General features: G+C 32.9%; 7 protein-coding genes across 8 annotated transcripts in view; 1 reads left to right on the forward strand and 6 right to left on the reverse strand.

The window, feature by feature from the left end:
• The window catches only part of LOC105458957 (odorant receptor 9a-like), a 4,836-nt gene extending 2,730 nt beyond the window's left edge, over positions 1 to 2,106 (reverse strand). Inside the window, exons 1-2 of the mRNA XM_011704596.1 lie at positions 1,901 to 2,106; positions 1,167 to 1,646 (exon numbers count right to left, since the gene is read on the reverse strand). Coding sequence (XP_011702898.1) covers positions 1,167 to 1,301 — 135 coding nt within the window. The 5' untranslated portion in view covers positions 1,302 to 1,646; positions 1,901 to 2,106. The remainder of the gene's footprint in view (positions 1 to 1,166; positions 1,647 to 1,900) is intronic.
• Positions 2,107 to 2,402: 296 nt separating this feature from the next.
• On the reverse strand, positions 2,403 to 5,048 carry LOC105458908. 2 transcript variants are annotated; one of them, XM_011704520.1, is made up of 4 exons: positions 4,776 to 5,048; positions 4,117 to 4,440; positions 3,307 to 3,697; positions 2,403 to 2,952 (listed from the first exon to the last, which is right to left on the reverse strand). In XM_011704520.1, exons 1-4 carry the CDS (start codon positions 4,923 to 4,925, stop codon positions 2,660 to 2,662), a joined length of 1,158 nt encoding a protein of 385 aa, XP_011702822.1. In that variant the 5' UTR covers positions 4,926 to 5,048; the 3' UTR covers positions 2,403 to 2,659. The 2 variants fall into 2 exon arrangements, with proteins under 2 accessions (XP_011702822.1, XP_011702821.1); XM_011704519.1 differs by having other exon boundaries at positions 2,403 to 3,000.
• A 613-nt stretch (positions 5,049 to 5,661) lies between these two features.
• On the reverse strand, positions 5,662 to 12,846 carry LOC105458958. The gene is made up of 7 exons (XM_011704597.1): positions 12,706 to 12,846; positions 12,080 to 12,425; positions 11,606 to 11,974; positions 9,854 to 10,204; positions 8,216 to 8,379; positions 7,219 to 7,933; positions 5,662 to 6,126 (listed from the first exon to the last, which is right to left on the reverse strand). Exons 1-7 carry the CDS (start codon positions 12,844 to 12,846, stop codon positions 5,786 to 5,788), a joined length of 2,427 nt encoding a protein of 808 aa, XP_011702899.1. The 3' UTR covers positions 5,662 to 5,785.
• Positions 12,847 to 13,544: 698 nt separating this feature from the next.
• LOC105458960 (odorant receptor 10a-like) lies at positions 13,545 to 15,591 on the reverse strand. The gene is made up of 3 exons (XM_011704598.1): positions 15,448 to 15,591; positions 14,301 to 15,012; positions 13,545 to 13,885 (listed from the first exon to the last, which is right to left on the reverse strand). The coding sequence occupies exons 1-3, from the start codon at positions 15,589 to 15,591 to the stop codon at positions 13,545 to 13,547; spliced, it is 1,197 nt and encodes a 398-aa protein (XP_011702900.1).
• A 597-nt stretch (positions 15,592 to 16,188) lies between these two features.
• Positions 16,189 to 19,907, reverse strand: LOC105458914 (odorant receptor 22c-like). Its single transcript, XM_011704531.1, has 4 exons — positions 19,816 to 19,907; positions 19,095 to 19,265; positions 17,995 to 18,706; positions 16,189 to 17,009 (listed from the first exon to the last, which is right to left on the reverse strand). Exons 2-4 carry the CDS (start codon positions 19,236 to 19,238, stop codon positions 16,669 to 16,671), a joined length of 1,197 nt encoding a protein of 398 aa, XP_011702833.1. The 5' UTR covers positions 19,239 to 19,265; positions 19,816 to 19,907; the 3' UTR covers positions 16,189 to 16,668.
• A 786-nt stretch (positions 19,908 to 20,693) lies between these two features.
• Positions 20,694 to 22,542, reverse strand: LOC105458961 (odorant receptor 22c-like). Its single transcript, XM_011704599.1, has 2 exons — positions 21,858 to 22,542; positions 20,694 to 21,034 (listed from the first exon to the last, which is right to left on the reverse strand). The coding sequence occupies exons 1-2, from the start codon at positions 22,540 to 22,542 to the stop codon at positions 20,694 to 20,696; spliced, it is 1,026 nt and encodes a 341-aa protein (XP_011702901.1).
• On the forward strand, positions 22,007 to 25,538 carry LOC105458913. The gene is made up of 4 exons (XM_011704530.1): positions 22,007 to 22,087; positions 23,320 to 23,423; positions 24,615 to 24,695; positions 25,272 to 25,538. The coding sequence occupies exons 2-4, from the start codon at positions 23,325 to 23,327 to the stop codon at positions 25,482 to 25,484; spliced, it is 393 nt and encodes a 130-aa protein (XP_011702832.1). The 5' UTR covers positions 22,007 to 22,087; positions 23,320 to 23,324; the 3' UTR covers positions 25,485 to 25,538.
• The last annotated feature ends 11 nt before the right edge of the window (positions 25,539 to 25,549 follow it).

The raw sequence follows: 25,549 nt of genomic DNA on the forward strand, positions 1-25,549 counted from the left end.
CGTGTGCTCTTCCGATCTATAATAAAGTATAAAATATCTCATAAAATATTTCGTAAAATACTTCTCGTAAAATATCTCGTAAAAGATTTTTCGATAACTTTACTTTAATACTTTTATATGCAGAATAATTAAAGAAATCGTATTATGTAAAAAAATATATAATTTTGTTTAAAAAAATCGATCTGATCTTAACGACGCCATTTAAAATAAAATGAATGATATTTTCTTATGTACCTTCCTAGAAATGTAAATAGAAAAACACCAAATTGTTTTTTTCATAAAATATGTTTTTCTTAAAAAAAACAAGCCTTGTTTTTTTCTAAAAAAATTTTGTTTTTTCTTCAGCTATCCATTTAATATTTATATTTTACTTGATATACGTTAATTTTTCATGATTTTTTATTTTGTAGATAGTAGATTTAAATTATCATCATTTTAACCTTTATGCAGAATGAGAAAGCCAATATATTGATTTTTAAACATATTTTGAAGCAAAGATTTCAATGAATAATTATAATAAATTCTACTTAAGGAAAAACTGTTTAAAAAAAGAATTAAAAAGATTCTCCTTTTGTAAAAGTTAAATGTAGATTATAAATTAATAGATTGAAATTAATTATATAATTATATAATTACTATTTACAATTTATTAGTCGTGCTATCGAAATTAGAAAAAAAACCAAATTTGTATTTTTTCAATAAAATAAAACACGTTTTTTTTCTAATGTTTTTTTCTTTAGAAACATTTTTTTTTACATTTCTTACATTTCTGTACCTTTCCGAACCGTACAATTTTTATTTGAAGCATTTTTCCATATCTATTATATTTTTCGAGAAATCTTAATGTATTATTTCGGATCCGTCATTTGTATACCTCTGACCTCGGATTCGTGTTCAGTGACCAAAAAAACAACAGATAATACTAAACTGTATTGAAATTCAAATATTTTTTCGAATTTTGACACATTTATATGAAGAAATGCATAAACTTACTCATTGCAAGGTCAAGGAGCAATCTGTTGATATTAATCGATTTCGATGAAATTATACCCAAACTACTTTAAGGTCCATAGCTAACTTTTAGGGGGTATTACTAATCGATTTTCAAAAAAAATTTTTTTTGGCCCACCCTAATGTATGTATTTCAAAATAAAAGTTTTTCTTACCTCGCTTATCATTACAAACAAGTAACGTATCTTTGAATAAAAGATATCATTATCAATTGGCCATACTCCTACAGGCCATGCCAAAATTTTGTAACTTGACAATGCGTAAATAGCATCCTTGTTCCAGTACACCATTCTCGAAGTGCATCACAAAGAGATTCCAATCTAATCGCGTAAGTGTACATCTTTAATAGCCCATGACAGAGTAATTATGCATTAATATTATCTTCATTAATTGCTCGATTTGCTACGCTGACAGCACTACGGTGCTCGTACATGTAACATCTCTTCTTCATCCATCCTAACGCTTCTCTTATCCTGCAACTATTGATCGCGAAAACGTAGAAGCATTGAATTACTCACGCGCCTCAGAGTATATGCATGTTTAAAGATCCCCCAGATATTTGCTCGGCGGCAAATTGCTCGATCACCGTATTATTGCAATAGCCTTACAATCCACCACGATGTCCCTTGAATTGTCTAGCGTGCATAAAAAATATCGGTAAGCAGAATTTACGATCCATGCAATTTATTCTTTTTCCGAGAAACATATAGCGCATATGTTATTCGATATCTTTTGAAATAATGTCTACCTATAGATAAGAGAGAGATCACCACGGAAGTTCGATCGACTGATAATATATAATATAAAAAACCCATGTGATAAATGTCTTTAGTTTTCAGTAGAAACACTCGATATTTCGAATTTTGTTGATAACAAGACAATAACGTACTTTATTTTTTTCTATAGCTGATAAAGTCATGTGTACTTCACGCTGTTGTAGTATTTGACAATGATGACACATCGGCATACGTCTGTGCAGCCAATTCCCTTCAAATTTGAGAATGTGAGTAATCTTGAAATATTTTTTTGATTCTACAAACAACAAATAAAAAATATACAGACGTAATAAGTTTTGTTACTCAGCATTACAGTTGTTAATGCATACATTACTTTAAATATTTTTTATTTAATTAATTCATTAATCTAAAATAAATCGTATAAGAATAATATTATCGTTTAAAATCAAGAAATGTATATAATTATAATTGCACATTTTAGATTGTACTTTTTATAGATATAGATATAGCAATTTACAGATAAATATAAATCTACGATGTTTTGTAATTGGTATTTATTTATTTTACTACCTAATTATTTTACACATAAATACTACAAATATGTAATAGTCTTTTGTGTATAAAAATTATATATATTTAACTTAAAAAATATTTGTACGTATTCTGCCAATAAGTAATTAAAATTTCATCTTATTTGAAGCAGTGAAAAAGTGTAACACATTTTTTTAATAAGCATAATATTGACATTTCTTTGTCGCAAATGTTGAAGAACTAAAAGCAAAATACAAGTACAATTAAAGAAACTGCAATTTACTAAAATATATAAATATATTCTATTTTATTTATCTACACGGTATTATCTACATGTTGTATGATGTAATAAACAAACAATTTCAAATATGATAATTGGATTATTCTTCCATTTTCACCTGTAAAAACGATATATATGTCAAAGCAGCTTTCAGAATATCTGTCGTAGTGCTTCGAGTAATATAAAAAAATTTTCCAGCAGTGAGTTGAAGAGGGACCTTCGTCCTCATCATAATAAATATCAAATCCTTCACCATGGTGGGCGGCAATTTGTGCCACGTTGTGTTGTATATTGCCGAAACGATCGATTCGCTCTGTTTCTGTAGGGTTTCGCCGGCGTGCGTGAACAAGAAGGATTGTACGATAAAGAATTGAACGAAGATCATGCTTTTCACTACATTAATAAAATCGTAATGCTTAATAGACACAATCATACGCATTCCTGAAATTAACATTTTTCTATTTTCTTTCTGAATGCACTTCCTGCACTAAGATGTATAATTGATACTTTATTTTAATATGTATATTGATATTAAATATTTTAATACTTTTATTTAATTCTTTTTCTCTTATTCGTTGTTTCAAGACAATTTATTGTAATATATGAGGACTTTGATAAGTTTTGACATTATTATTCAAATTTCTGTAAATCTATTTTTATAAAAAGATTTAATGTTGTATTTTAATAAATTGTAAAAAATGTTATTAGTAATAAAAAAAATGGAATGGGATTATGATAAATAAATACCTGAAACCGCAATGACAACGGTAGTTACTACCAACCGAATTAAGATATTGAGATTAAAGGTGTCTTCAATATTTCTAGCCAGTATTATCAATTTGTAATGCCTTCTAATCCAAAAACCCAATATGCTGCGGTAATGATTCCTCTCATCGATTTTTCCTCCAAGAAGTTCAACAAAGCGAATCCTCAGAAGCTCTAATTGACCGCAGAGATGCATTGTAATAGCAAAGAAGAAGCTATCGTTTGCGCATTCTGCTACGTAGAGTATGAACGCCTGTAATATTTGCATGAGGAAAAGTGCTTTGTATGTAGAATATGAAATCCCTTCGAACAGGCATGTCGACGGAATGACGAAATTCCATAAAGTAACTGTCTCATTACCAACAATTATGACCTATTAAAATATCTCAAGTTGTTATTTAATTTTTCAATTGCATAACAAATAAATTAAAATGCAATATTTATCGAGAAAATATTATAGCAACACTCCCGTGGAATTTTATTTTTTATTAAGTGATTAATTTTTTAATATACCATTTACCAATCTTAATATTCTTTATAAGTATTTGACAAATTTGTACAAATTAATCTTAATTTAATCACTATATATATATATATATGTATATTAAATTAAATTATTCTCATTAATCGTTATTTTATATATATATATATATATATATATATATAAATAAAATAACGATTAATGAGAATAATTTACACACACACACACACACATGTATAGTTTAATATAAATTAATCACAATGTAATATAATAATAATAACAATTTGTATATAACACAAATAAAACATCACCTGTTTTTGATTTGCGATGAAAATACTGGAAAAGTAGACGACAGCAGCTATAAATCCAATCATCAATTGGGACACAGCGATCACTCGACCTATTCGTGCATATCCCGTCATTATTCGATAAGACTGTTTCTCCGGCGACGAGGACGACCAATCGTCGATTGCAGACGTCACATTGACGGCAATCTTTTTCATGTGAATACGTGCAAAAACGACATTTATCCACGAATGGAAGCCGGTCTCTATTATAAGAAAAACCTCTAGAGCGTCTTTGGTGTCACCGCAGTTTTTTAAAGGCTCTATCAGCAGGCCGATCACTGTGAGAGACTGTACAATAGCAAAGATTCAACGTTTTATAGATAAATATAAATTAGATTGTACAAGATTCTTGATAAATTAAATATATAATTAATATAATAAATAATAATAAACAAAAATAAATTTAATTTAGTTAAATATATGAGATTAATTAAAAGTTTCATAATTTCTTAAAAAACTTAATTACCTATGAAACTCCACAAGATTAGTTATTACTTAAATTATAATTATATAAATATGTTGACTTGCAGTACAAAATTTGTATACGTGGATATTTGTCGCACTCGTATTCTACATTTAAAAAAGAAAACTAATTTTACATTTCACGCTATCTCTTGGCTTACCTCCGCAATGAATATGATAATCCAACGAAATGTGCAAACTATATCGTCCTGCTGCAAAGGCCATACACCGACTATCCACATCGTCGCCCTTATCACTGAGAAACCATAGTCCATGCCACTGTTCCAATTTGTCTTCGTGCCCGGCGACATGCTAGTTTCGAACTCAAGAAAATTGTGATGATGTCATGCATGAAATGTTGTTCAATTTATGCAATGTATGGCTTCGACAGGAATTACTATAGTCGGACGTATCACTTGTTCATCGATCGGTTTTTATGGTGGTAAGATAAGTAGCGCTATAATTTTGTATGATCGTACATTTTGTAACGTCCATGTTTTGCCATAATGTGCACAATTTTCGATGTTTACGAACTTTGTCAGTCCGAATCGATATTTACGAATGAGTTGATCTAAACAACGACATGACGCATAGAACTTACAGTATCTGTCAGAATGTTAGAAATATTGAAAACAAATTTACGACAAAATAAGAAAAATTTTAATTTTTTTAGTTATATCTTTAATTGTGTATTTTTTTCCTTTTTTTTTCCTTTAAAGTGTAGAAAACGTAAAAAAAGCAATCATTGATTAAAGTTTGTATTATTTGATTAAACAACACACTAATGACGATTGTCTTGAATGATAATAAATTAAATGGTTTTATTTCAAGTCTTTTTTTAAATTAGTTTAATTTTTAACATTTGCCGATGCTTGCAAATAATAATATTAATAATAGTAATAAATATAACAGATTTATCTAAGTATGTATGATGAATAAAAATATATGCTTATATATACGATTATAATGCTACCGTTCATTCTAATATAATATATTAATTATTTAATTGACATAATTACTCTTGATAATAACTATTAGTAGAAAATACATGTATATTATTATAATTTCTTTGTTTTATTAAATATTACAATTTTAAAAGATATTACTCTCTGATGGTATAAAGTAAGATTACGCGATAAAAGAGACGAAATATTTCTTTCTTAAAATTTACTCACGTTTCTAGCATTACCCTTAATACTGATAAATACGAGGCGGAAGCCTTCAGAATTTCCTTAAAGCTTATGAAATTTATTGCTAGAAACTTTCCTGCGGTTAACCGATGAGGATTAGCTGCTCGAAGAATCATCAGTGGTAAATTCTTCATTATGTTTACGTCAAAACTGTACCATGGCGAGTCATAAATTGCAGAAGCTAGTCCTTGCGATTGGAATTCCAATGTCTGTCCGGCGAAGCAGTAGAGAAAAAGTTGCACCAACAAAACAACAATGAAAAGAAGATGTTTCATGGCAGCGTATGTATTGTGCACCGAAAGCGTGAGGATTAATTGAAAGCCTGAAACACATACGGTAATGAATTATATGTCTGCAACAATTAATTATTAGTATTTTGGACAACACAAGTGTTTCCAAAAATTGGACATAAGATGTCTAAATGACGTCTTTTAGACATCATATTATAAAACGTCTTAAAAACCTTTTAGATATACCTGCTGTTGTGTGCTGTTTAGGAAGTTTAACCCTTTCGTGCACATATATGTGCCAAACCTTCAAAAATTCATATCTTCCACAAAAATAAAAATAGAAACTTCTTCCTGGACTCATTTTAAAGATAAAGAATAGGACTTTTCACCAAAAAATCAACACTCTTGGGAGTTTCCTTCCTCCTTGATTTGCATATCTCATCAAAAATTCGTAAAATAGGGTAAAAATGAAAAATGCTTATCTTTAACAAAAATTAAAATAGAGCGTTCTTTCTGGGCTTATTTTGAAGGTCAATGTATTATTGTAAGGTCTATGTATAAAAAAATTACTATTTAAAAATGATAGATTTAATATGGCGGATCAAAATGTAAAATTTTGTTGGATTTTAATGAAATTCATGGTTCAGAGGTTTTTGGAATTGGGATTAAATCTAAGAAAATTTTCAGCCGTTTTGAATTTTGATTTAATTAATATTGATTTAAAATTTTGATTTAATTAATATTGTAATAATTTTACAGATTCAAAATTAGGAACCTTAAAAATTCTTGGATGAATTTCATTTGAATTCCAGAAAATTTTACATTTTGGTCCGCTTTATTGAATCCGCCATTTTGAATTTTGAAATTTTGATTACACATTTATAATCATAAGTAACCTTAGAAACTTTTAATAAGACGTGAATTAGATTCTAATTATTTCTAAGAAAAAAATCAGGCACAAGGTACGAAAGGATTAAAAGAATTCTTGTTTTAACAAATTTTGTACATTTTTTGTACATTCTATACTAGAAGCGCAGGCGTTAAGGAACCGTTTGTTTCATGTCTTCCATTTTTTACATAATATAAAAATTGTTATTAAATAATGTAGCTATAGTATATTACTCTGTTTAGAAACTTTTATAAAAATGTGAATTGAGTTAAGATTTATTTGAAATAAAACGTACCTTCAACGCATAATAAAATCACGCTCATTAAAAGTTGCGATAAGATAACCAAACTGAATGCTTTTTGCAGATGATGAGCCAAATATATGAGGCGATGATGTTTCTTCAACAGGATACCAAGTTTGTTGCGATTAAGAAGCTCTTTGCTACCTATTTCAGAGAATTCCATCCTGAGAACTTCGAACTGTCCACATACGTGCATCGTAAGATCAAAGAAAAACCCATCGTTTCCGCACTGCGAGATACAGTTGACGAGGATTTGCAATGCCTGCAGGACTTCAATGAAGCCGTAGGCGTAGGCGACAGATGTATAACTTTCGAAAATGCAATAAGCTGCCAAAAACAATCTCCTCTCGCTCGTTTTGTTGTAAATCTGCTCTTCCGAGATCGAGAACAGATCAAGATTGGCGAATATAAGAGGTGAGAAGAGAAATACGCAAGAAGCACATCCGAAGTAAAAGAACACCGAGGAACCCAATCTACCAACGTGCGAGTATTTCAGCATAATATCGCGCGAGTAAGGATTTCTCACGAAAGTCCAATCGTTGATGATAGATTCCACCAAAATTAATTTGTGCCTCCAATTCACACGATGCAGAAGCAGTTTCGATATACTAGTTACCGATGTGGACGCCGATAGAAAAGCGTCCAATGCGTCCTCGGGACCACGACAGTGTCGGATAACTTCCAGTGACAGGCTGATCGTTGCACTCAGCTAGTTCACAAAAATAAAGGTATTAAGTAGTTAAGTTCTTGTGTAAATACATAATTTTCAAATTGTACATTTTAATGTAATTTAATTTATAAGAGATTAAATGTTTTAGCCTAATTTATGCAATAAGAAATTAAGCAAGATGTCGATATATGTGAATAAAATTTATTATATTCAAGTTAGACAAGAAACATTATTATACAAACAAAAAAACAGAACAAAAATTTGATGGTACATTTTTTTAATAATATCTAAAAGTTAATATAACTGAAAGTCACAACTTACTTCTATCATCGTCGACATAAACCAACGAATTCTCGAAAATATATTTCCTTCATCTAACACCCAGAGTCCAAGCACACCAAGAAGATACTTATAAAGCGTTAAAACGTACGCAGTTTCAGCATTCCACTCCACAGCCGATCCCATTTTCGAAAGCACTTCAAAATTTCAGACTGTAGCAATTCCTTCCAATCTATTTCATCCGATAACTATTACAATTGTATTATATTGAATTTCTCCTCAGTTCGGCTCTTTTCCGAAAGCAAATGTAGTCTTTCGTTTCTCCACAATAACTGCATCGTATGATACTCAATACAGGTACAACCCACATTTGTTTCGCTGCGACAACCCCTCGCAAAACTGACTTCCCTGGATTTCTATATGATTTATTATTCATATCTTCACCATTCCTTTTAAGAACGCAAGTATAGCTTACGTTTCCATATATGTATGTGTATAAATCATACGGTTCTACACGACGCGACATTGTTCTCGATGATACTTCGTCTTTGAAATAATAGATTTGCAGTCGTTTAAGTCGTATCTGTTGACAAATAAAAAATTTACGACTGCAACAGTGAAACGCTCGTGAATCGTCACCCTATCATTTTCTGCAAAAACAATTTATATATTTTTTTCCAGGTAGAAAAATATAAATAAGATACAAAAAAAAATAGAAAAAAAGTTGTATGGAGACATAATGTAATAAGTGACTGTAAAAAGAACATGTGATATTTGACGATACCATAACGTCTTTGCAAACTAAGCAATAATAAAATTTTTCACGATATGTTACTACGAATAATTCATCAGGAAGCATGTTTTCATGTCTTCAAATTTCTCCGGTAAAATCTTCTATGAAAGTAGAAAACAATATAATCTACAAGGAAAAGGCTGCAACAAAGTGGAAACATTAGATACAATAAATGGTCGTGAAAATAGAAAGAAAAACATTGTGAAGAAATTGAAACGAAGTCTTATACTAACCAAATAATGTATATACGCATTTGAAATTGCGTTACAACCGATAAATCATGCCTTCATATTAAAAAAATACATATAAATGTAGAAGATTTCTCTATCAAGATCAAAACTGCTAATATGTATATATTTTATGGTGCATTAAGTATTTCTTATAATAAATTCCTTCAGTGCAGAATACTTCTGACGAATGGATAATGTGTGTAAAATACTGTCTGTTAGCGCATCTCAGCTAAACATTTTTATTTGCTATTAAAACTGGACGTAAAAATACATCCATAGCGTTCGTAATGTCCGATTCAGCGGACGCGTGAACTCGTCCATAGCGCTCGTAGTGCGCCATTTGCTGGACGTGTTTATATATTCGTAGCATTGAAAGGGTTAAACAATGTGCTTTAATGTAAATATAAATCTCGAAATAAAAAATACAATTGAATCCTTTTCTTGATTGATATACGTTCAATATTAACGTTGAACAATTTACTTTAATCAAAATAATTGACACATTTCTTCTTTACGACAAATATTTTTTCAACGGTAAATATCTTAAAATACCTTTTACTCAAACATATTTGTCTATGTTACATAGTATTAGTTTTCATATAATAGTTATAATAGTTTTCATAATAAGATCTCAGGAAATTTTTAATCTCCATCAGCCGTACACGTTACTCTTTCTTAACGCTATTCGTAAAACTGAAATATATGAGAGCACTGTCCTAAAGATGTGCATCATCGTTTCACGATTAACAAAGAAAAATTTTCCGCCGGTTAAGCGAAACGGAATACTCGACCTCATCATCGCGAAATACAGGTCTTTCATCACTGCCAAAGGAAGCGTAAACCAGGAAGTTGTATATAACGCATAGAATATATCTTCGCTTTCTCTTTGCAGGAATTCACCACCATAGGAGTATAGCATTGCTTGCATTAATAAATAGTTTAAGACAATAACACTTTTTATTGCTTCAGCATAATTTTTCTCGTACAGAAATATATTCAAACGAAATCCTGAAAATAAGTATTTATTTTAAAATATAGGGTATATTCTAACGTGTAGGATCCACTTCACTAGTGGACAGGAGACACGAAAATGATGATAAAAGTTCATATAAATATGTACCCCATTTGGCTTTGTTTCCGAGTTATAATCATATTTGTAGTTTACAATATAATTGGAGCTGCTTATCCTTTTATAAGAAGTGCTGAAAATCACCTTTAGCCTAAATACAAGCATGCAGTCGTCGCCTTGTAAATTATCACACACTTTCAAAAATACCAGATGTTTGTCGGATGTTCGTTGGCAGCCTTCTTATATACTTATATTCTTATATTAACAAAGTATTTTAATATACACTGCCGTCGAAAAGTTTCCACAGGACAGGAGTATAAGTAGGAAAAATTCGATGTCCAGATCCAGCCTTTGTAATTTTGAGTCTCACTAAAGTCTGTTTGTCTTGTTCTCGCGCCAGAGGAGCGATTTTTTAGTGAAAACTCTGTCTCAAAAGCTGACTTTGTGCAAACGATCCATCGGTAGTTATTGATCTGATGTTCATGATTTTTATTAAACCGCGATTGGATTTCCGATGAGGTAAGCATTTTATTCATTTTTGACATTAAAACTAAGGACTTATCCTCTGATTTGAAAGTGACTAATTGAGGCCTCCCAGTGTGAGCCTTTATTATAGTCGATTATTAAAATTAATTTTTTGGAAACGTGAAATAGCATCTTTTATGGTGAACAGCGGTCATTTAATTTTATTTGTGTTATGTAAATAATTTTGGTATACCATAAAGTCAAATACTTCTGACGAGAAACATATACATGAAATCTCAAGAAGACGCGAGAAGACAAGTGTAGGTATTATCCGGAAACTTTTCGACGGCAGTGTATGTCAATAGGATGGGAATAAACAATTGTTTTCAAGTCTCTACAAATAAAAATCTAAGAGATTCAAATCTGGAGAACGCGCAGATCAGCCAATAGATCATGTATTGAAATATCTGTGACGACTGTATGCTTGCATTCAGGCTGAAGGTGATTATTTTTAGCACTTCTTATAAAAGTGCTTATCTTTATAAGCTCTTACTGAAATATAAATATAACTATAATTCGGAAACAAGACCAAATATGGCGCATGTTTATATAAACTTTTATGATTGCCTTTGTGCCTCCATTAGTGAAGGGAATCCTCTTCATATCAGAATTCACTCCACATTATACCCTATATGTGCATGAACGTGTTCAACGTGCAAATTCTATGAATACTTTAGATTAAATTTAATAAAATGTATTAGGTAAATATAGTTTTTTTAAATTTTTATACAATGCCATGTGAAGATTTTGTACATATAAATAGGTATATTATGCATTATATAACAAATCGAAGTAAAATCTTTAATATACATTACCTGTCAGTGCGAGCATAATTGTCGTTACCACAAGTTGAAATAATAGAAGAATATGAAAGCTACCTTCCAAATTTTGATATAATTTAGTTAAATCGCTGTGCTTGTTAACCAAACTGATGAATTTCTTTCGATAATTTGCCTCGGTGTTTCGCTCGTTTGCAAAAATTTCGAATTGGTTTTTAAGTATCTCGAGTTGACCGGTAAGATGTATCGTGACGTTGAAAAAGAGGCAGTCTGTGATACATAATAAGAGGGCTAATACGCATACTTGAACAAACTGGATGGTCACGACTATCGCATATTGTGAACCTGTGAGCGAGCTACTCAATGGGCCAGATGGAACCATAAATACCCAATTTGTTGTATTGGCTGCATATCACAAGAACAGAAAATATCAGGATATTACAATAATCTAATTTACAATTAGATTACAAAATAAAAGTTAACGGCACAATGAATACAATCAAATTTTACCGTCCACTGAATTTGGGTCCGTGAAATACACCTGATTCACAATGTTGACTATGATGATTGCCACATAACAGCCAAGACACCCGATTAACGAATATAACAAAGTTAAGGTGAGTATTTTGGATTTAACCGCATGTTTTTTCATAATCTTCTTAGATTCCTTATTAGCAGACAACCAATCCTCGATAGCAGCCTTAATGTTTATACCCAATCTCTTTTGATTTGCGTTAATACACAAACCTCTTATGACTCCCAACGAAGAAGACGTAATATATATTATACATTCTATATTTGAGGTGATGGTAGCCTGACTCCAGAAATCCATTATCGCCCAGGGTAATATCATAAACTAAATAACAGTTAGTATCTGAACAAATACTAATAAAAGTAATAAACATAAAGAAATAATGTGCAATAAATAATTTTTTACGCTTCATCGTAAGCATAAATTTGTCGAACGGTAAAATAATAAAAGTAAAATATTAAGAGAAGAAATTGTGTATTCCTTGAAATCATTATTGAATATTTAGAAAAAAAATTGCTCACACAAAACCATTTTGCAAATTTCAAGACTCTCTCTCCTTCACGTCCTTTGAATATACGTTATACTCCCTCCTGCATTAACGTACCTGTGCAATAATGGAAAAGCCCCATCGTATCTTTGTGAATACTGTCTTCGTCTGCAATGGCCACAAACCGTATATTCTTAGAACTGCTCTTTGAATAGAGAAAACGTAAGCGATGTCATTGTTCCAACGTTTATCCGTCATTCTAGCGAGCGGAAGAACTCGAACGACCGCCCATTCGAAACTACCTTCGTTTCAAGTTGTTACTAACTAATTTTTGCCAAATTACCATCGATTTACGATCGTTCGATTCTTATCGGATATTATCGGGTATTATCGAGTATGAAAGTTCAATCAATTGCGCTGTATTAACTTATTATTCCGCTGAACTCATGTTTTATTAACTTGCGCAGAACACTTCTCCTGCCAGCCAAGTGCGAAAAGAGATCGGTGTACATGTCTTTACATTCCTACTTCCATAGTCATTTCTACCACGGGAACAGCAGTACATTTGGTGAAGCTATTATTTGTATCATTTCAGGTAAGAATTTTGTATATATTCACTTTACTTTTACTTCGTAAAAAATACAATAAAATAAAAACTACGTAGAATATTCTGTTATTACTGTATTAAAAATTTTTTTTTTTTAACTTCATTATATTTCAATATTATTTCATATATCTTCTTGATGCTTTGGTATTTATGCATCTCACAATAAACATAACATATTAACATATTAATTAATGCAATTTTGCCGTTAAATTACATATCTTTATATTCATTACCATTTACAGAAAAATGTTTGTCAATTACAATTGTTTAAGAAACATTATAGTTATACAATTAAAGTAATTTATAAAAAAGCCAAAACTGTCTATTTTTCTGCTAAAAGAGTTTCTATTCACGTTTTAATCATTACCCTTAATACAGATAAATACGAGGCGGAAGCCTTCAGAATTTCTTTAAAAGTCATAAAATTTATTGCTACGAATTTGCCTGCAGTTATTTGCTGTGGATTAGCTGCTCGGAGAATTATCAATGGTAAATTCTTCATCGTGCTCACGTCAAAAGTGTACCACGGTGATTCGTAAATTGCATAGGCCAATCCTTTCGATTGGAACTCCAACGTCTGTCCGGCGAAGCAATAGAGAAAAAGTTGTACCAACAGTGAGATAATGAAGACGCTGTGTTTTGCAGCGGTAAGCGCATCGTTCATTTCAAGCGAAAGAAGTAAAAGAAAACCTGGAAGAGGAAATGCAATATTAAATATAATTAGTGGTTTTAAAATAATTGAGAATTTTTCATTTATTATTGCTGTAAAAGTTTCAGAGTGATAATTTACAGATTAAAAAAAACACATTAATATAAATCCCGGAATTTTTACAATGATAAATTCGATTGCTGCACGGAAAGAACAATTTTTCTGAATGCAGATCTGAAAATAATTTTTGTTCAATAATCAAAATAATTTTGTGCGAGAAACAAAATGATTGCTAGAATATCAAAACGTTTTATAGCAATGCTTATCAGTTTTAGCATTCCAACAAATTATTTTGATAATTAAACAAAAAATTATTTTCAGATCTGTATTTAGCCAAATTTTTAGACCTTTCAACAAAATCGTTCTTTCCGTGTGTTTATTTGAAATAATAACTACCTTCAACGCACAAGACAAGGACGCTCATTAAAACTTGTGCCAAGATTACCAGGGTGAATGCTCTCTCTAAATAATGCGACAAACATATGAGGTGATAATGTCTCTTCATCAAGACGTCGAGTTTGCCACGATGGGGAAATTCGTCGCAACCCAATGAATTGAAGTTCATTCGGAGGATCGTGAATTGTCCACACATGTGCATCGTGAGATCGAAGAAGAAGCCATCGTTTCCGCACTGCGAGATGCCGTTAACGACAATCTGTAGGAACTGCAGAGCTTCAACGGCGCAGTAAGAGAAGGGAGATGTATACTTTCCAAAGACGCAATAGGCTGCTAACATCAACTTTCTTTCATATGTCTTATTAATAATCTCCGTTTCAGAGGTCCAGGGCAAATTGATATTGGCAAGGACGACAGTGGAGACGAAGGATACGACCGAGGCACAACCGAAACAGAAGAATATCGAGGAACCCAGCTTGCCTACGCGCGCGTACTTTAGCATTATATCGCGGGAGTGAGAATTTTTCACGTAAGTCCAGTCATGGATGATTGATTTCACCAAAATGGATTTTTGTTTCCAATATACGCGATGCAAGAGCAATTTTATCATACTAATTACTGACGATGAGCCTAACAGAAAGGCATCCATGGCATCCTCGTGACCATTACAATGTTGAATCATTTCTAGTGACATGGTGATCGATGTACTCGTCTAGTTCACGAAAATGAAATGAAGATATTGCGTCTCAATATAAATATCTATTTATTTTAAATATATATATATATATATATATATATGATTTAATATATAAAATATATATATAATAATTTAATCTCTTCGGTACGATATACGTCCGCCACATAGTATTACTTGACAGCCGAGACAAGTAGTACCTTTTGTGGTTGTCGACTTTAGTCGATCATATACTGAAGAGGTTAAAAAAGTAATAATTTAATAAATGTAGCAAAATATCTTTATATAGCAGGGCAAAATACAATACAGAACAGTAAAACAATTTTTCTGTAAACAGAAAAAAATTTAACATGCTTCTATTATTGTTAACGAAATAAAAGAAACAAGTACATACATATACGCAAATATGCGAGATTAAAAATTATATTAAATATCTGGAGAAGCATAACTTACTTCCACCATCGTCGATAAGAACCATCGAATCCTCGAGAATACATTCTTCTCGTTTAATGCCCAAAGTCCAATTATGCCGAGGAAATTTTTATGAAATTTCAAAATATTTGTAGTGTCAGTATTCCAATTCGTGTTTGATCCCATTCTCGAGCACTCAAAAACGTCACGCTTGCGTAAGTTCTTTATTATTCTATTCCGTCGACTGTTACACTCAATCTTCCGAGTATCTCTTCAAATCGTTATTCCCCGAAAGCGACTGTAGTTCTTTGTCTACATTTCTTCGCAATGAACCGCAACGTTCGATATTCGATTTATTACAGGTACAAGTATCTGCAATACTTTAAGCAACCCCTCCGTGGTTGCGACCAACTGGATTTTTTCTGAATTTATTATTCATACCTTTGGCTTTCGTGACTTTCTTGAAGAGAATGCAAGTATAGCCTTCGTTTACATTCGTATTTGTACAAATAATATGGTTGCAAATAATACGCGACACATTTGTCCTCGGATGTCTACTGATATGTCTGTAATATTAGACTTACAGATGTTTAAATATTTTATTTCATGATAAATAAAAAATATACAAACAGTTCTCTAAGATCTCACGAAACTGTTGCTTTCACCGAGGGAAAGATTCGTAGGTTGATTTTAGATTCAATATAAGAAAGAAGAAGGAAAGGAGAACTTTTTACGCTGAAAAATCATAATCGAGTACTATAAGAGAATTGTGACATTAATATATATTACTTTATCATTTTCTTATAATATAACATGATCATTACATATATTATATTAAATTATATCGAAACAAAAACCTTTTTTGCAGTGTACTATTGCTAATAATTTATAAGTATATTTTTAGGTCTTTGGATTTTTCCGGAAAAAGAGAATATTATATCCGGAATAGGAAACAAGTCAATAACAAACTTTTCTTGAATTATACAATATATTGTTAATAATTTTTTTTTTAATAATTGTTGTTGATAATTGTCGAGTTGTAAGATTGTGCGTTTTGCGCGATTTATTACAACGTGACATGAATATAAAATTCGAGCTTTTCGATATATTCTTATCTAACGTTTTGGCCAAATATGTCAATCAATATTGCACGCAGACACGTATAGAATTGTTCACGTATGCAAGACTGAAGAAAATGAAGAAATGAAGACATTATACATTGAATCAGTCATAATTTATAATCGTATGCCGACAGTATCAATTTTACACATTTATCATCACTCTGAGAACGGAGAGGTAGGAGCCTGTGGCTTTCAAAATCTCTTTGTACGAAAATAAATTCATCGGCAGAAATTTCCCGGCTGTTGTTTGGTGCGGCAACTTTCCTCGAAGCATCACCATAGGCAGATTCTTCATTACCTTCACGTCGAAATTGTACCACGGGCTGTCGTAAGCGCTGTAACCGATCCTTCCGGTTATGTACTCCAGCTGATCGCCAGCGTAGCAATAGAGGTACAGTTGCACCAGCATCGTCATAATCAAGACAATGTGTTTTATTGCTGCGATATTGTCGTTTAACTTCAATGATATTATCAATTGCATACCTAAAAATAAATCTTAAATTATTACAAGCATAGACAAATAAAAATATCGATATTTTAATATCTGCACAAATCTTCGATATTTTAATGATATATATAATATTCAATAGAATAACATTAATAATATAATTATCCCGATTATTTTATTTTTAAAATTCGTTGAAAATTTTTAATTTTTAGGTCACATTCTTACGATGGCTTATGATAATACAATTTTAAACGCTCATCAGTAATACACTGGGCAAGTACAATGGGCATGTTCGGCTTTTTTCAATTGTTTTAAGAAAATTCAAATATCAAATTTTTATTAATGTAGATTAACTTTAAGCTCGGTTTCATCTTTACTCTTTATCTTTTTCTAATTTTTAGAACTCAAAAAAGATAAAAAACAAGTTAAACCGAAGTTCATCTACATTGATAGAAATGGGTATAAATACTATAAATGCTTTTAGTTTGAAAGATTTCATTTATTCTTTAATTATTTATTTTTGTTGTTAATTCTGTATTTGTAATGTTCTTTTTTGTTTTTATCTTTTTTTAATGTCTTATTTTATATGTTACCTAAAACTATTATTCCAAAATGTTGTCTTCAAGGAAAATTTTGTTAAAAAGCTATAGTTTGTGTTGTATAAACTATAGCATTTTAGTAAAATTTTCTTCAAAAACAACGTTTTGGATAGTCTAAATTCTGAAATATTTATTTTGATATAACGTGTCTCAACGTGTCATTTTAATATTTCATTCTTAGGAAATCAAGAATAAAAAAATTGTAAAGTTTATCGTAAATAATATGCAATTATAACATCATATCAGAAGTAAATACGTTTTATCAAATTGAAATGGAAATATTAAATGATTTGTATACATGCTTATTATATAAAGCTATTAAATATGCTTTTAAATTCTAATACAACTCTAATACATGAATCATCACAATTATTTTTGTCAAGCAAAAATTATTCTATTTTGTATATGAAATGGATAATACCTTCCACACAAAGCAGTAACACACTCATCGACACCTGCGCGAAGATAGCCATGTTGAAAGCGTACTCGAAACTGTCAGCCAGTCTTATCAAATGACAGTGTCTGCCGATTAACATTCGTATCTTCTTTTTACAGGTTCGCTCTTCCGCCTCGATGCCGGCGAAGTCCATTTGCAGCACCTCGAACTGCCCGCATAGGTGCATCGCAATACCGAAAAAAAAGCCATCGTTCCCGCAATGCGAGGTGGCGTTAACGAAGATCTGCACCACTTGCAGCAACAGGACGCAAGTGTAAGTGATCGTTGGCAATGATCCGAAAACGCAGTAGGTTGCCAGGAAATAGGTCGTCGCCACCGTGTCGTTATCGCTCGCCTTGGTGGCGTTCAGCCAAGGTAACAAGCTGTCGAACGGCACGGCCATGAAGAGGAACGAGACGCCCGACGCGTAGCCCAGATACAATATCGTCAAGGACACGACTCTGCCGACGTGGGTGTACCTCATCATAACTTCCCGTTGTCGCGCGTCCCGGGACATCGACCAGTCGTCGATAATGGAAGTCACTAGGACGTAAGAGTGCCTCCAGGTGAGACGGATGACGAGAAGCTTGGAGAGGCTGACGACAGACGAGAGGTCCATTAGAAATGCCTCCATCATGTCCTCGGTGCCGAGGCACTGCCGATACGCTTCCAGAGACAGGCTGCCGATAGTACTGATCTAATCGCCGAGGGGATCGCGTTAATTCGCGATCTCTTTATTTTTAAAATTGCTAATTACTCATAAATTTTTAATGTCTAAGGCCCGATTGCACCAACGTTATTTTGACTTTAAGCGAGGTTTAAAACTCCCTTTTTCTCTCTCTCTTTCTCTCTCTCTCTCTCTCTCTCTCTCTCTCTCTCTGTCTTAGAGCTTTGAAGACAGGCAGAGTTTTAAACCTCGCTTAAAGTCAAAATAACGTTGGTGCAATCGGGCCTAAAGGTTTTTGTGTTAAAAAAAAATAATTTCCAGAAAAGAAAATGTGATAAAGAATTAACGACATGGTAAAGATATAGTTTATATACATCTTTAATTTTATCCAATTTGAAAAAACTATTTGTGTATTTACCTGAATTAAAATGGCTAAGCAACATCGTGCGATAGATGTAAACTCGCCCGCATTTAAAGGCCAAATTCCAATTATACCGAGAACTTTTTCGTAAACATTTAGAGCGTAATGAGATTCGTCGGTCCAATTTCTTGATTCCTTCATCGTTAAGTTAAAATATCTATCTTTTTTCTAAGAATTAAGAAATGAATTAAGCCTACACATTATGTACATCATATTCTACGTATATATTGTGCCAAGATCTTATTGTTAGTCTAAGTAATCTTAATTGAAATTTTATTCAAGTTAATATCAAAATACAGCAATAGTTTAAAGAAACGTCATATAAACGTCATATAAACGCACTACCAATATATTTGTAAATATGTACAGTAGAATTCTGTTCGTCCGAACAGCAGGGAACAAGACGATTCAGATAACCGAATGGTTCGGATAATAGAGGCTCACTTATTAGTTTCGATAATAGGAACTGTTCAGAAAATTGAGGTCGAGCATGTCGAAGTCTTATTATTCGAATGACTCAGGTAATAAGAACTGGCTATGAGTTCGTATGTTTAGAACTAAGCACAAACTTGTTCACGTAAATGGTAAGTGTGAATAAATGAAATTCTGCTGTACATTAAATTAATGTACAACCGTGCATTAACTTAATGTACTGTACATTAAATTAATGTACTGCTGTACATTAAATTATTTCAATAATAAAAAAAATTAAATATACTTCGTTTAATATATATTTGACTTCAAGAATTTGAAGTCGAGAATTACGTTGCTCGTGAACAAATATTATCGCGCACAAGTCGTAGCGAAACTCCGACTGATATCAGTTTCTCTCGATGACGTTTATTCGATTTCTTTTCACTGTGCGTTGACCAAGCTCCAAACTTACTATGAAGACGCGCGGCAAGCTGAGCCATCTCACTGCCCACGCCGTCGAGGGCGAGGCGTCCCTCTTTGATCTTTTATTCACGCGAGGAACGGCGTAGCGTCGCGCGGAAACGGAATCGGCGTAACGAAATCACATGTTTCTATACTTCTATAGGACGCGACGCTTTGTAGTTTGAGAGGGCTGTCTCGCGAATTTTTGAACTTTCGCCGATTACAGCCTCTAGCCGAGAGTGCCTTTCCGCGAATATGCTTTTGCAACGCAGTATGCAATACACGCGTCTCTTTCATCGTGGTAAGAACAGAAAATATGAAAAATAATAGTGCATCAACAGTTCTTACACTGTAGTCTTGAAATCGAAACATACATTGCAGGTATCGTATGGCATCACAGACATCACAATACACGATTTCGTTTACTATATAAAATGTTAGTCTGTCATTGGGAATTGAAAGGGGACGAAAAAGAGACAAGGGATATAAGATGTCGTATATCGTTGAAGAAAAATAGGAAACCCCTTTATATCAAAACACCGTGATATTCCATGCGTGTACCTCACAAAATTGAAATACGGCTAGAAACTTTATTTTAAATTACAAATTAATCTACAAATTTTATGAATTGGCTTAACTATCGCGCAGCGACGGGAAGCGAGAGATGTGTAGTCGACAATAATGCGCAACTTTAACAATCGGATAACTTGTTTCATACATTTAACCGTCTAACATGACACGCAGGACCGAAAGATACGACGCCGTGGACTTCAAGATATCTTTAAACGTGATCATGTTCATGACCACGAATTTTCCGGCCGTCAGTTGATGAGGAATACTGGCTCGCATTAGGATAATCTGAAAATCCTTGGCTACACCAGCCGGCAGATCGTACCAGTCGCAGTCGTAAGTGGCATAAGACAACGCGGTGCTTCTCATCTCCAAGTAATCACCGGCGAATGTGTAGAACGACAATTGGATCAGCATAAGAAGTAAGACGCTACCGCTATGTATAATCATAGATAGATTGCCAAGAGGTAACGACGCGATTAACATGTATCCTAGAAAATATTATTACGGCATTATAAACCTTTTTACTGAAATAGATACTGCGAGATTCGATATCGTATTGTAAAGATTACAATAAATAACTAAGTAAATCCTAGCTATGTTTGAATATCATTGTAAATACAGCTTAAAGATGTTTTCTTAATGAAGCTTCACGGAAAGAACAATTTTGTTGAATCCATATCTGAAAATAATTTTTGTTCAATAATCAAAATAATTTTGTGCAAAAGTCAAAATGATTGCTAGAATATCAAAACGTTTAATAGCAATGTTTACCAGTTTTAACATTCCAACAAATTATTTTGATAATTCAACAAAAAATTATTTTCAGATCTGTTTTTAGGCAAAATTTTTAGACCTTTCAACATAACTATTCTTTCCGTGTTGTAATGAAAGCTCGAGAACATTTATATTTTGTTTTTTTATATGAAATAATTAATTTTCTGTTTTCAAAAATTGATAAATGTAATATAAAGTCAATTTGAGCGTAAAATGCGATGAAATTTCCATCGTATGTACATTCCCGTCTAAGGTTGGCTTTTTATTAAATTTATAGCTTGCGATAAACTGAATAAACAAATCAAATATAATTATAAAATGTAATTGCATTCAATTTATTATGCTTTATTAATTTGTTATGTACTGTTTATGTACATATATGCTATATATGCTATGTATACTGTTAACAAATTTACTTTTATAGCGCGTATATTATCTTACGATTTAAATTGAAAATTAATCTTGTGATCTTTAAAAAATTTAAGTTTGGAAAGAGTCTTTAAATTTAACAATTTTTTTTATTTAAAGACATATTACCATCTATACACATGAGAGTGCTGGTAACGAACAGGTATACCAAAACGCTCGCATTGAATGACTCCTCCATACACTCGGCCAGCCGGATAAGATGGCAGTGCCTTTGGACCACTTCGGCTATCGCGTGACGCGCCTCGCTAACTCGGAATTCGGATAGCTTCATGCTCAACGCGTCAAATTGGGAGCACAGATACATGGCCAGTCCGAAGAAGAAACTGGTAGTGCCGAAGGTTAGTATACCAGTAGTGAACATCTGCATCGCCTGAAGGACCATAAAAGCCTGACGCGACGACGCGCTCCGAAATACGCACAGCTGACCTTCGTCCTCGCGGCTCATGCTCACGTTGTTGATCTCATAATCGAGTCGTCCCTTTTTCGCGGTGACCGCTGATATCGCCATCGCGATGTAGCTACCCACTATAATGCCCACGAGAATGAAGGTGAGCACCGTCACGCGCGTCGACATCGTCGCGTATTTCTCCATGATCCAACGAACTTTCTTATCCTTCTGCACGGCCCAATCTTTCATCATGGAGGTGACTATCTCGAGTAACTCCTCTCGGTGGATACGAGGTGTGATTAGTCTCGTGAGAGCTAACGTAGCGGCGGCACCGGGTGTCAACGAGTTAAAAGATTTTTCCGCTCCATTACAGTGCAGGTAGATTTCGGTAAAATAAAGGCACATCGGAACTACCTAGAAAATAAAAAAATTATAACAACAAATTATTGAAGAAAAAGTCAAATTTTATTATTTATATTATGCATATATAATATACAAAATTTGTATCATTAGTGCGATTATAAATTATTAAAATACGTTTTTCGATAGAGAGATTCGCATGAAAAATTGTAACAAGTAAAGATGAAATTTATTTATCTCTCTTGTCTCCTCTCCTTCTGTCTCTTTCTCTCTCTCTTTCTTTGTCGACATCGTTTAATAAATCTATAATTTTTATAAAATTAATAATTTCCGCATTGAAAAATCTACGAAAATATGAATACAGAGTTTAAAATTTATTGTCTTCATTAATATTTCAAGTACAAATTCGACGGTAGACAATTACAGTTTCGAAAAAATTCAGTATTCCAAATAACTGTATTTAACATGAAAAATTAAATACGTTTTCTTTTTATACCTGTTAAGAAAAAATCGCATCTATCAGAAATCTTTTGACAGACCAAATAGAGAAATGCGTAATGAGATATTTAAATGTAGTAAATTAGCATAAAAGCAAAATTTATTTAATTTTTTTTTATTGAATCAGTTTAAAATAAAATATTTGCTAAAATATTTGTATGAATTATAGTATCAAAAAATATTAATATTAATATCTTAATTAATTAATATTAATCTATAATTCATGAAAAGGAATATCACATAATCAATGACCCATTTAACTTGCTTCCAAAAGTACAGCGATGATCCATCTGAGATCCATGAAGATGTTTTTCTCCCTCACAGGCCAGATGCCGACGCAACTGAGAGCAAATCTGTGCACCGATAATGTCACGGTAACGTCTCTATGGAAGATCATTCCGAATCGGATCCGAGGACTTCTGTCGCAAGTATGCGGTCGTCAGATTAAGGCGAGGCACGCGGAAGTGTTTGTAACTTTTTTGTCGAAGAAACACCGCCGTATTACATCTTTTATTCGCGTGCGACCGTCTCCAGCTGCGCTGACTTTTCGCGAGACATCGCTGAATGTAACGAAGAGAGATCTTTTCTTGGAAAGGAAAAAGTCGCACGCTACAAATGTCGCAATTTTATACAAAACCGCTACCCTGAGATACGCGACGAAGCGGTATTGCATTGTGTGATCGCAGGTCTTTCCTTTCTTGTAAAAATATTAAAGAATCTTAAAATCTTCTGTCTCTCATAAAAAATACACGTAGGTATATCTGTGTGTCAACGTTGCGAAGAAACTAGAATTTCCCATCTAATTTCTTATTTATGAACTACGAATCTAAGCCATATATGCCCGCTCCGTACTTCGAGACAGAAACGGAGACATTGAAAAATTGCGATGTATTTACTGCGGTATACAATTTATTTGATTTTCTTTAATCAAGATTATATACAGCGCTTGATAGCTTTAATGCTCTAATATTAAATTCTACCTCTATGTTGTACAAAATTGCATTATATTAATACGTACGAAGTATCGTGGATGTTCTATTATAGTTTTGTTTTACTGTCAGAGACGTTTTAGTTGCAATTGCAAGGTTGCCTTTTGCGGCTTCAAAGAGAACCTCGTATTGGTCGTTACTGAAGAAGTTTATTGTTCTAACACGGAAGAATCAATTAGTCCTCGGACAGAGTAAACAGGATGGAAACAACATCAAGCGCGAGCTCGTTGGTTACTCAAAAATTGCCGTCAAGTCACAACTCGTAACCGGTTGAACGTCCCTTCCCTCTATCATCACGGATCGCTTCACGTGATACCGCAGTGCACAGAGATGACCTTGGTAACCGGAGATGAAGGTATGCCTTCATCGGACGCGCGTTCCCTAATCCTTCCCGCGGGGTCATCGACTGTCCGCCGAAAGTCGCTTTTGTGTGTATCTGTATCAAAGCCGGTTTTACCACGCTGCTCCTTGAAGCAGTAAGTTACTCGAATCTGTGGGAAGGGAAAGATATAACATAGAAACGACATTTTTTTTTATCTTCATGATAAGACTTTTTAGATTACCATCCGATATCCGATGACGAAGAATTCCTCCTTACCTGAAACGTAAAACATTTCGTTGCGATTCCAGAAAGGAAGCACATTGCGCAGCTGTAATTTACATACCGTGACCTGGATAAAAACTGGCAGAGCTAACCCGATCTCGATAACGGTAATTTTCACTACCGCATTTCCAAACGTTCATTCATTGCAATTGGCATTATTGAACGGAATATTGTCAATTGAATCATTCACGGCGTTGCGAGACTATACCTAATGTCTGCGTTAGATGGGAGCATCAGACGTTTATCTGAACTCATCTAATGTTAATAGACCGTATTGTATTATCAGCTGTCACGCAAGGATCCATCTCATAAACAGTTATAATTAAAGAACTGCACATAATCGTCATATTCCTAATTAATAAAAAAAATAACTAAATATCACGGAAATGATAAGAATTTATAGAATTTTATAAATTTTACAATAATCTTATAGCATTAGAGATAAAATGTTTAAAGCGAATTTATGTGTTTTAATATATCGTTGCCCTTATTTATACAAAACTTTGTTCGACGTTGAACAAATTTATACTTAGATTCATCATATGTTTAATTATTAAAAGAAGTTTAATTATTAAAAGAAGAATTATTAAAAGAAGAATAATATAAAAGTAAATGACAAGCTTAAGTATTTATTTACAGAAAATCATTAATCTATTTCGGAAGACTATCAATGTGTGTCGCAGAGCCGTTCGAGATTTAAACGCTTGATGTGTGCCATAGCATCAAACAAAAATCCACGGACTCGAGAATGCCTCGCAGCTTTCGGAGCAGAGACGCGAGAATTCATGCAAGTGCAGATAATATTCCAGTCGTGGTGCAGGGATCTGCATCGAGTCGAAAGCGTGCATTGTATTGCCGGCTTCTACGCTCCGAAGTCAGGGGACTTGCTCAGGTAGGTAAGTACCGTTCGACGGGCTACGTCTGACGCCAGTCACGCCACAACCTTCGTCGTGTCAGGTGC

Source organism: Wasmannia auropunctata, unplaced genomic scaffold (genome assembly GCF_000956235.1).
Source record: "Wasmannia auropunctata unplaced genomic scaffold, wasmannia.A_1.0 LD334250.1, whole genome shotgun sequence".
In the NCBI taxonomy this organism is placed as follows: Eukaryota; Metazoa; Arthropoda; class Insecta; order Hymenoptera; family Formicidae; genus Wasmannia; species Wasmannia auropunctata.

What these genes read in the sequence shown, in the direction of transcription:
- LOC105458908 (XM_011704519.1), bottom strand. Translation starts at nt 4,925, where the DNA reads ATGTCGCCGGGCACGAAGACAAATTGGAACAGTGGCATGGACTATGGT. An exon ending in TCATCGCAAATCAAAAACAG is followed by an intron (nt 3,698 to 4,116) that starts GTGATGTTTTAT and finishes ATATTTTAATAG; the next exon opens with GTCATAATTGTTGGTAATGA. An exon ending in CGTTGTCATTGCGGTTTCAG is followed by an intron (nt 3,001 to 3,306) that starts GTATTTATTTAT and finishes TGTTAATTTCAG; the next exon opens with GAATGCGTATGATTGTGTCT.
- LOC105458958 (XM_011704597.1), bottom strand. Translation starts at nt 12,846, where the DNA reads ATGACGGATAAACGTTGGAACAATGACATCGCTTACGTTTTCTCTATT. An exon ending in GGACCCAAATTCAGTGGACG is followed by an intron (nt 11,975 to 12,079) that starts GTAAAATTTGAT and finishes TGTGATATGCAG; the next exon opens with CCAATACAACAAATTGGGTA. An exon ending in GATTTTATTATGCGTTGAAG is followed by an intron (nt 6,127 to 7,218) that starts GTACGTTTTATT and finishes TATGTGTTTCAG; the next exon opens with GCTTTCAATTAATCCTCACG.
- LOC105458960 (XM_011704598.1), bottom strand. Translation starts at nt 15,591, where the DNA reads ATGGGATCAAACACGAATTGGAATACTGACACTACAAATATTTTGAAA. An exon ending in TCTTATCGACGATGGTGGAA is followed by an intron (nt 15,013 to 15,447) that starts GTAAGTTATGCT and finishes TTCGTGAACTAG; the next exon opens with ACGAGTACATCGATCACCAT. An exon ending in CCTTGTCTTGTGCGTTGAAG is followed by an intron (nt 13,886 to 14,300) that starts GTAGTTATTATT and finishes TTCCTCTTCCAG; the next exon opens with GTTTTCTTTTACTTCTTTCG.
- LOC105458914 (XM_011704531.1), bottom strand. Translation starts at nt 19,238, where the DNA reads ATGAAGGAATCAAGAAATTGGACCGACGAATCTCATTACGCTCTAAAT. An exon ending in GCTTAGCCATTTTAATTCAG is followed by an intron (nt 18,707 to 19,094) that starts GTAAATACACAA and finishes CTCGGCGATTAG; the next exon opens with ATCAGTACTATCGGCAGCCT. An exon ending in GTTACTGCTTTGTGTGGAAG is followed by an intron (nt 17,010 to 17,994) that starts GTATTATCCATT and finishes ATTTATTTTTAG; the next exon opens with GTATGCAATTGATAATATCA.
- LOC105458961 (XM_011704599.1), bottom strand. Translation starts at nt 22,542, where the DNA reads ATGTGCCTTTATTTTACCGAAATCTACCTGCACTGTAATGGAGCGGAA. An exon ending in CACTCTCATGTGTATAGATG is followed by an intron (nt 21,035 to 21,857) that starts GTAATATGTCTT and finishes AATATTTTCTAG; the next exon opens with GATACATGTTAATCGCGTCG.
- LOC105458913 (XM_011704530.1), top strand. Translation starts at nt 23,325, where the DNA reads ATGCCGACGCAACTGAGAGCAAATCTGTGCACCGATAATGTCACGGTA. An exon ending in TCCGAGGACTTCTGTCGCAA is followed by an intron (nt 23,424 to 24,614) that starts GTATGCGGTCGT and finishes TTGCGATTCCAG; the next exon opens with AAAGGAAGCACATTGCGCAG. An exon ending in CTAACCCGATCTCGATAACG is followed by an intron (nt 24,696 to 25,271) that starts GTAATTTTCACT and finishes TGTGTGTCGCAG; the next exon opens with AGCCGTTCGAGATTTAAACG.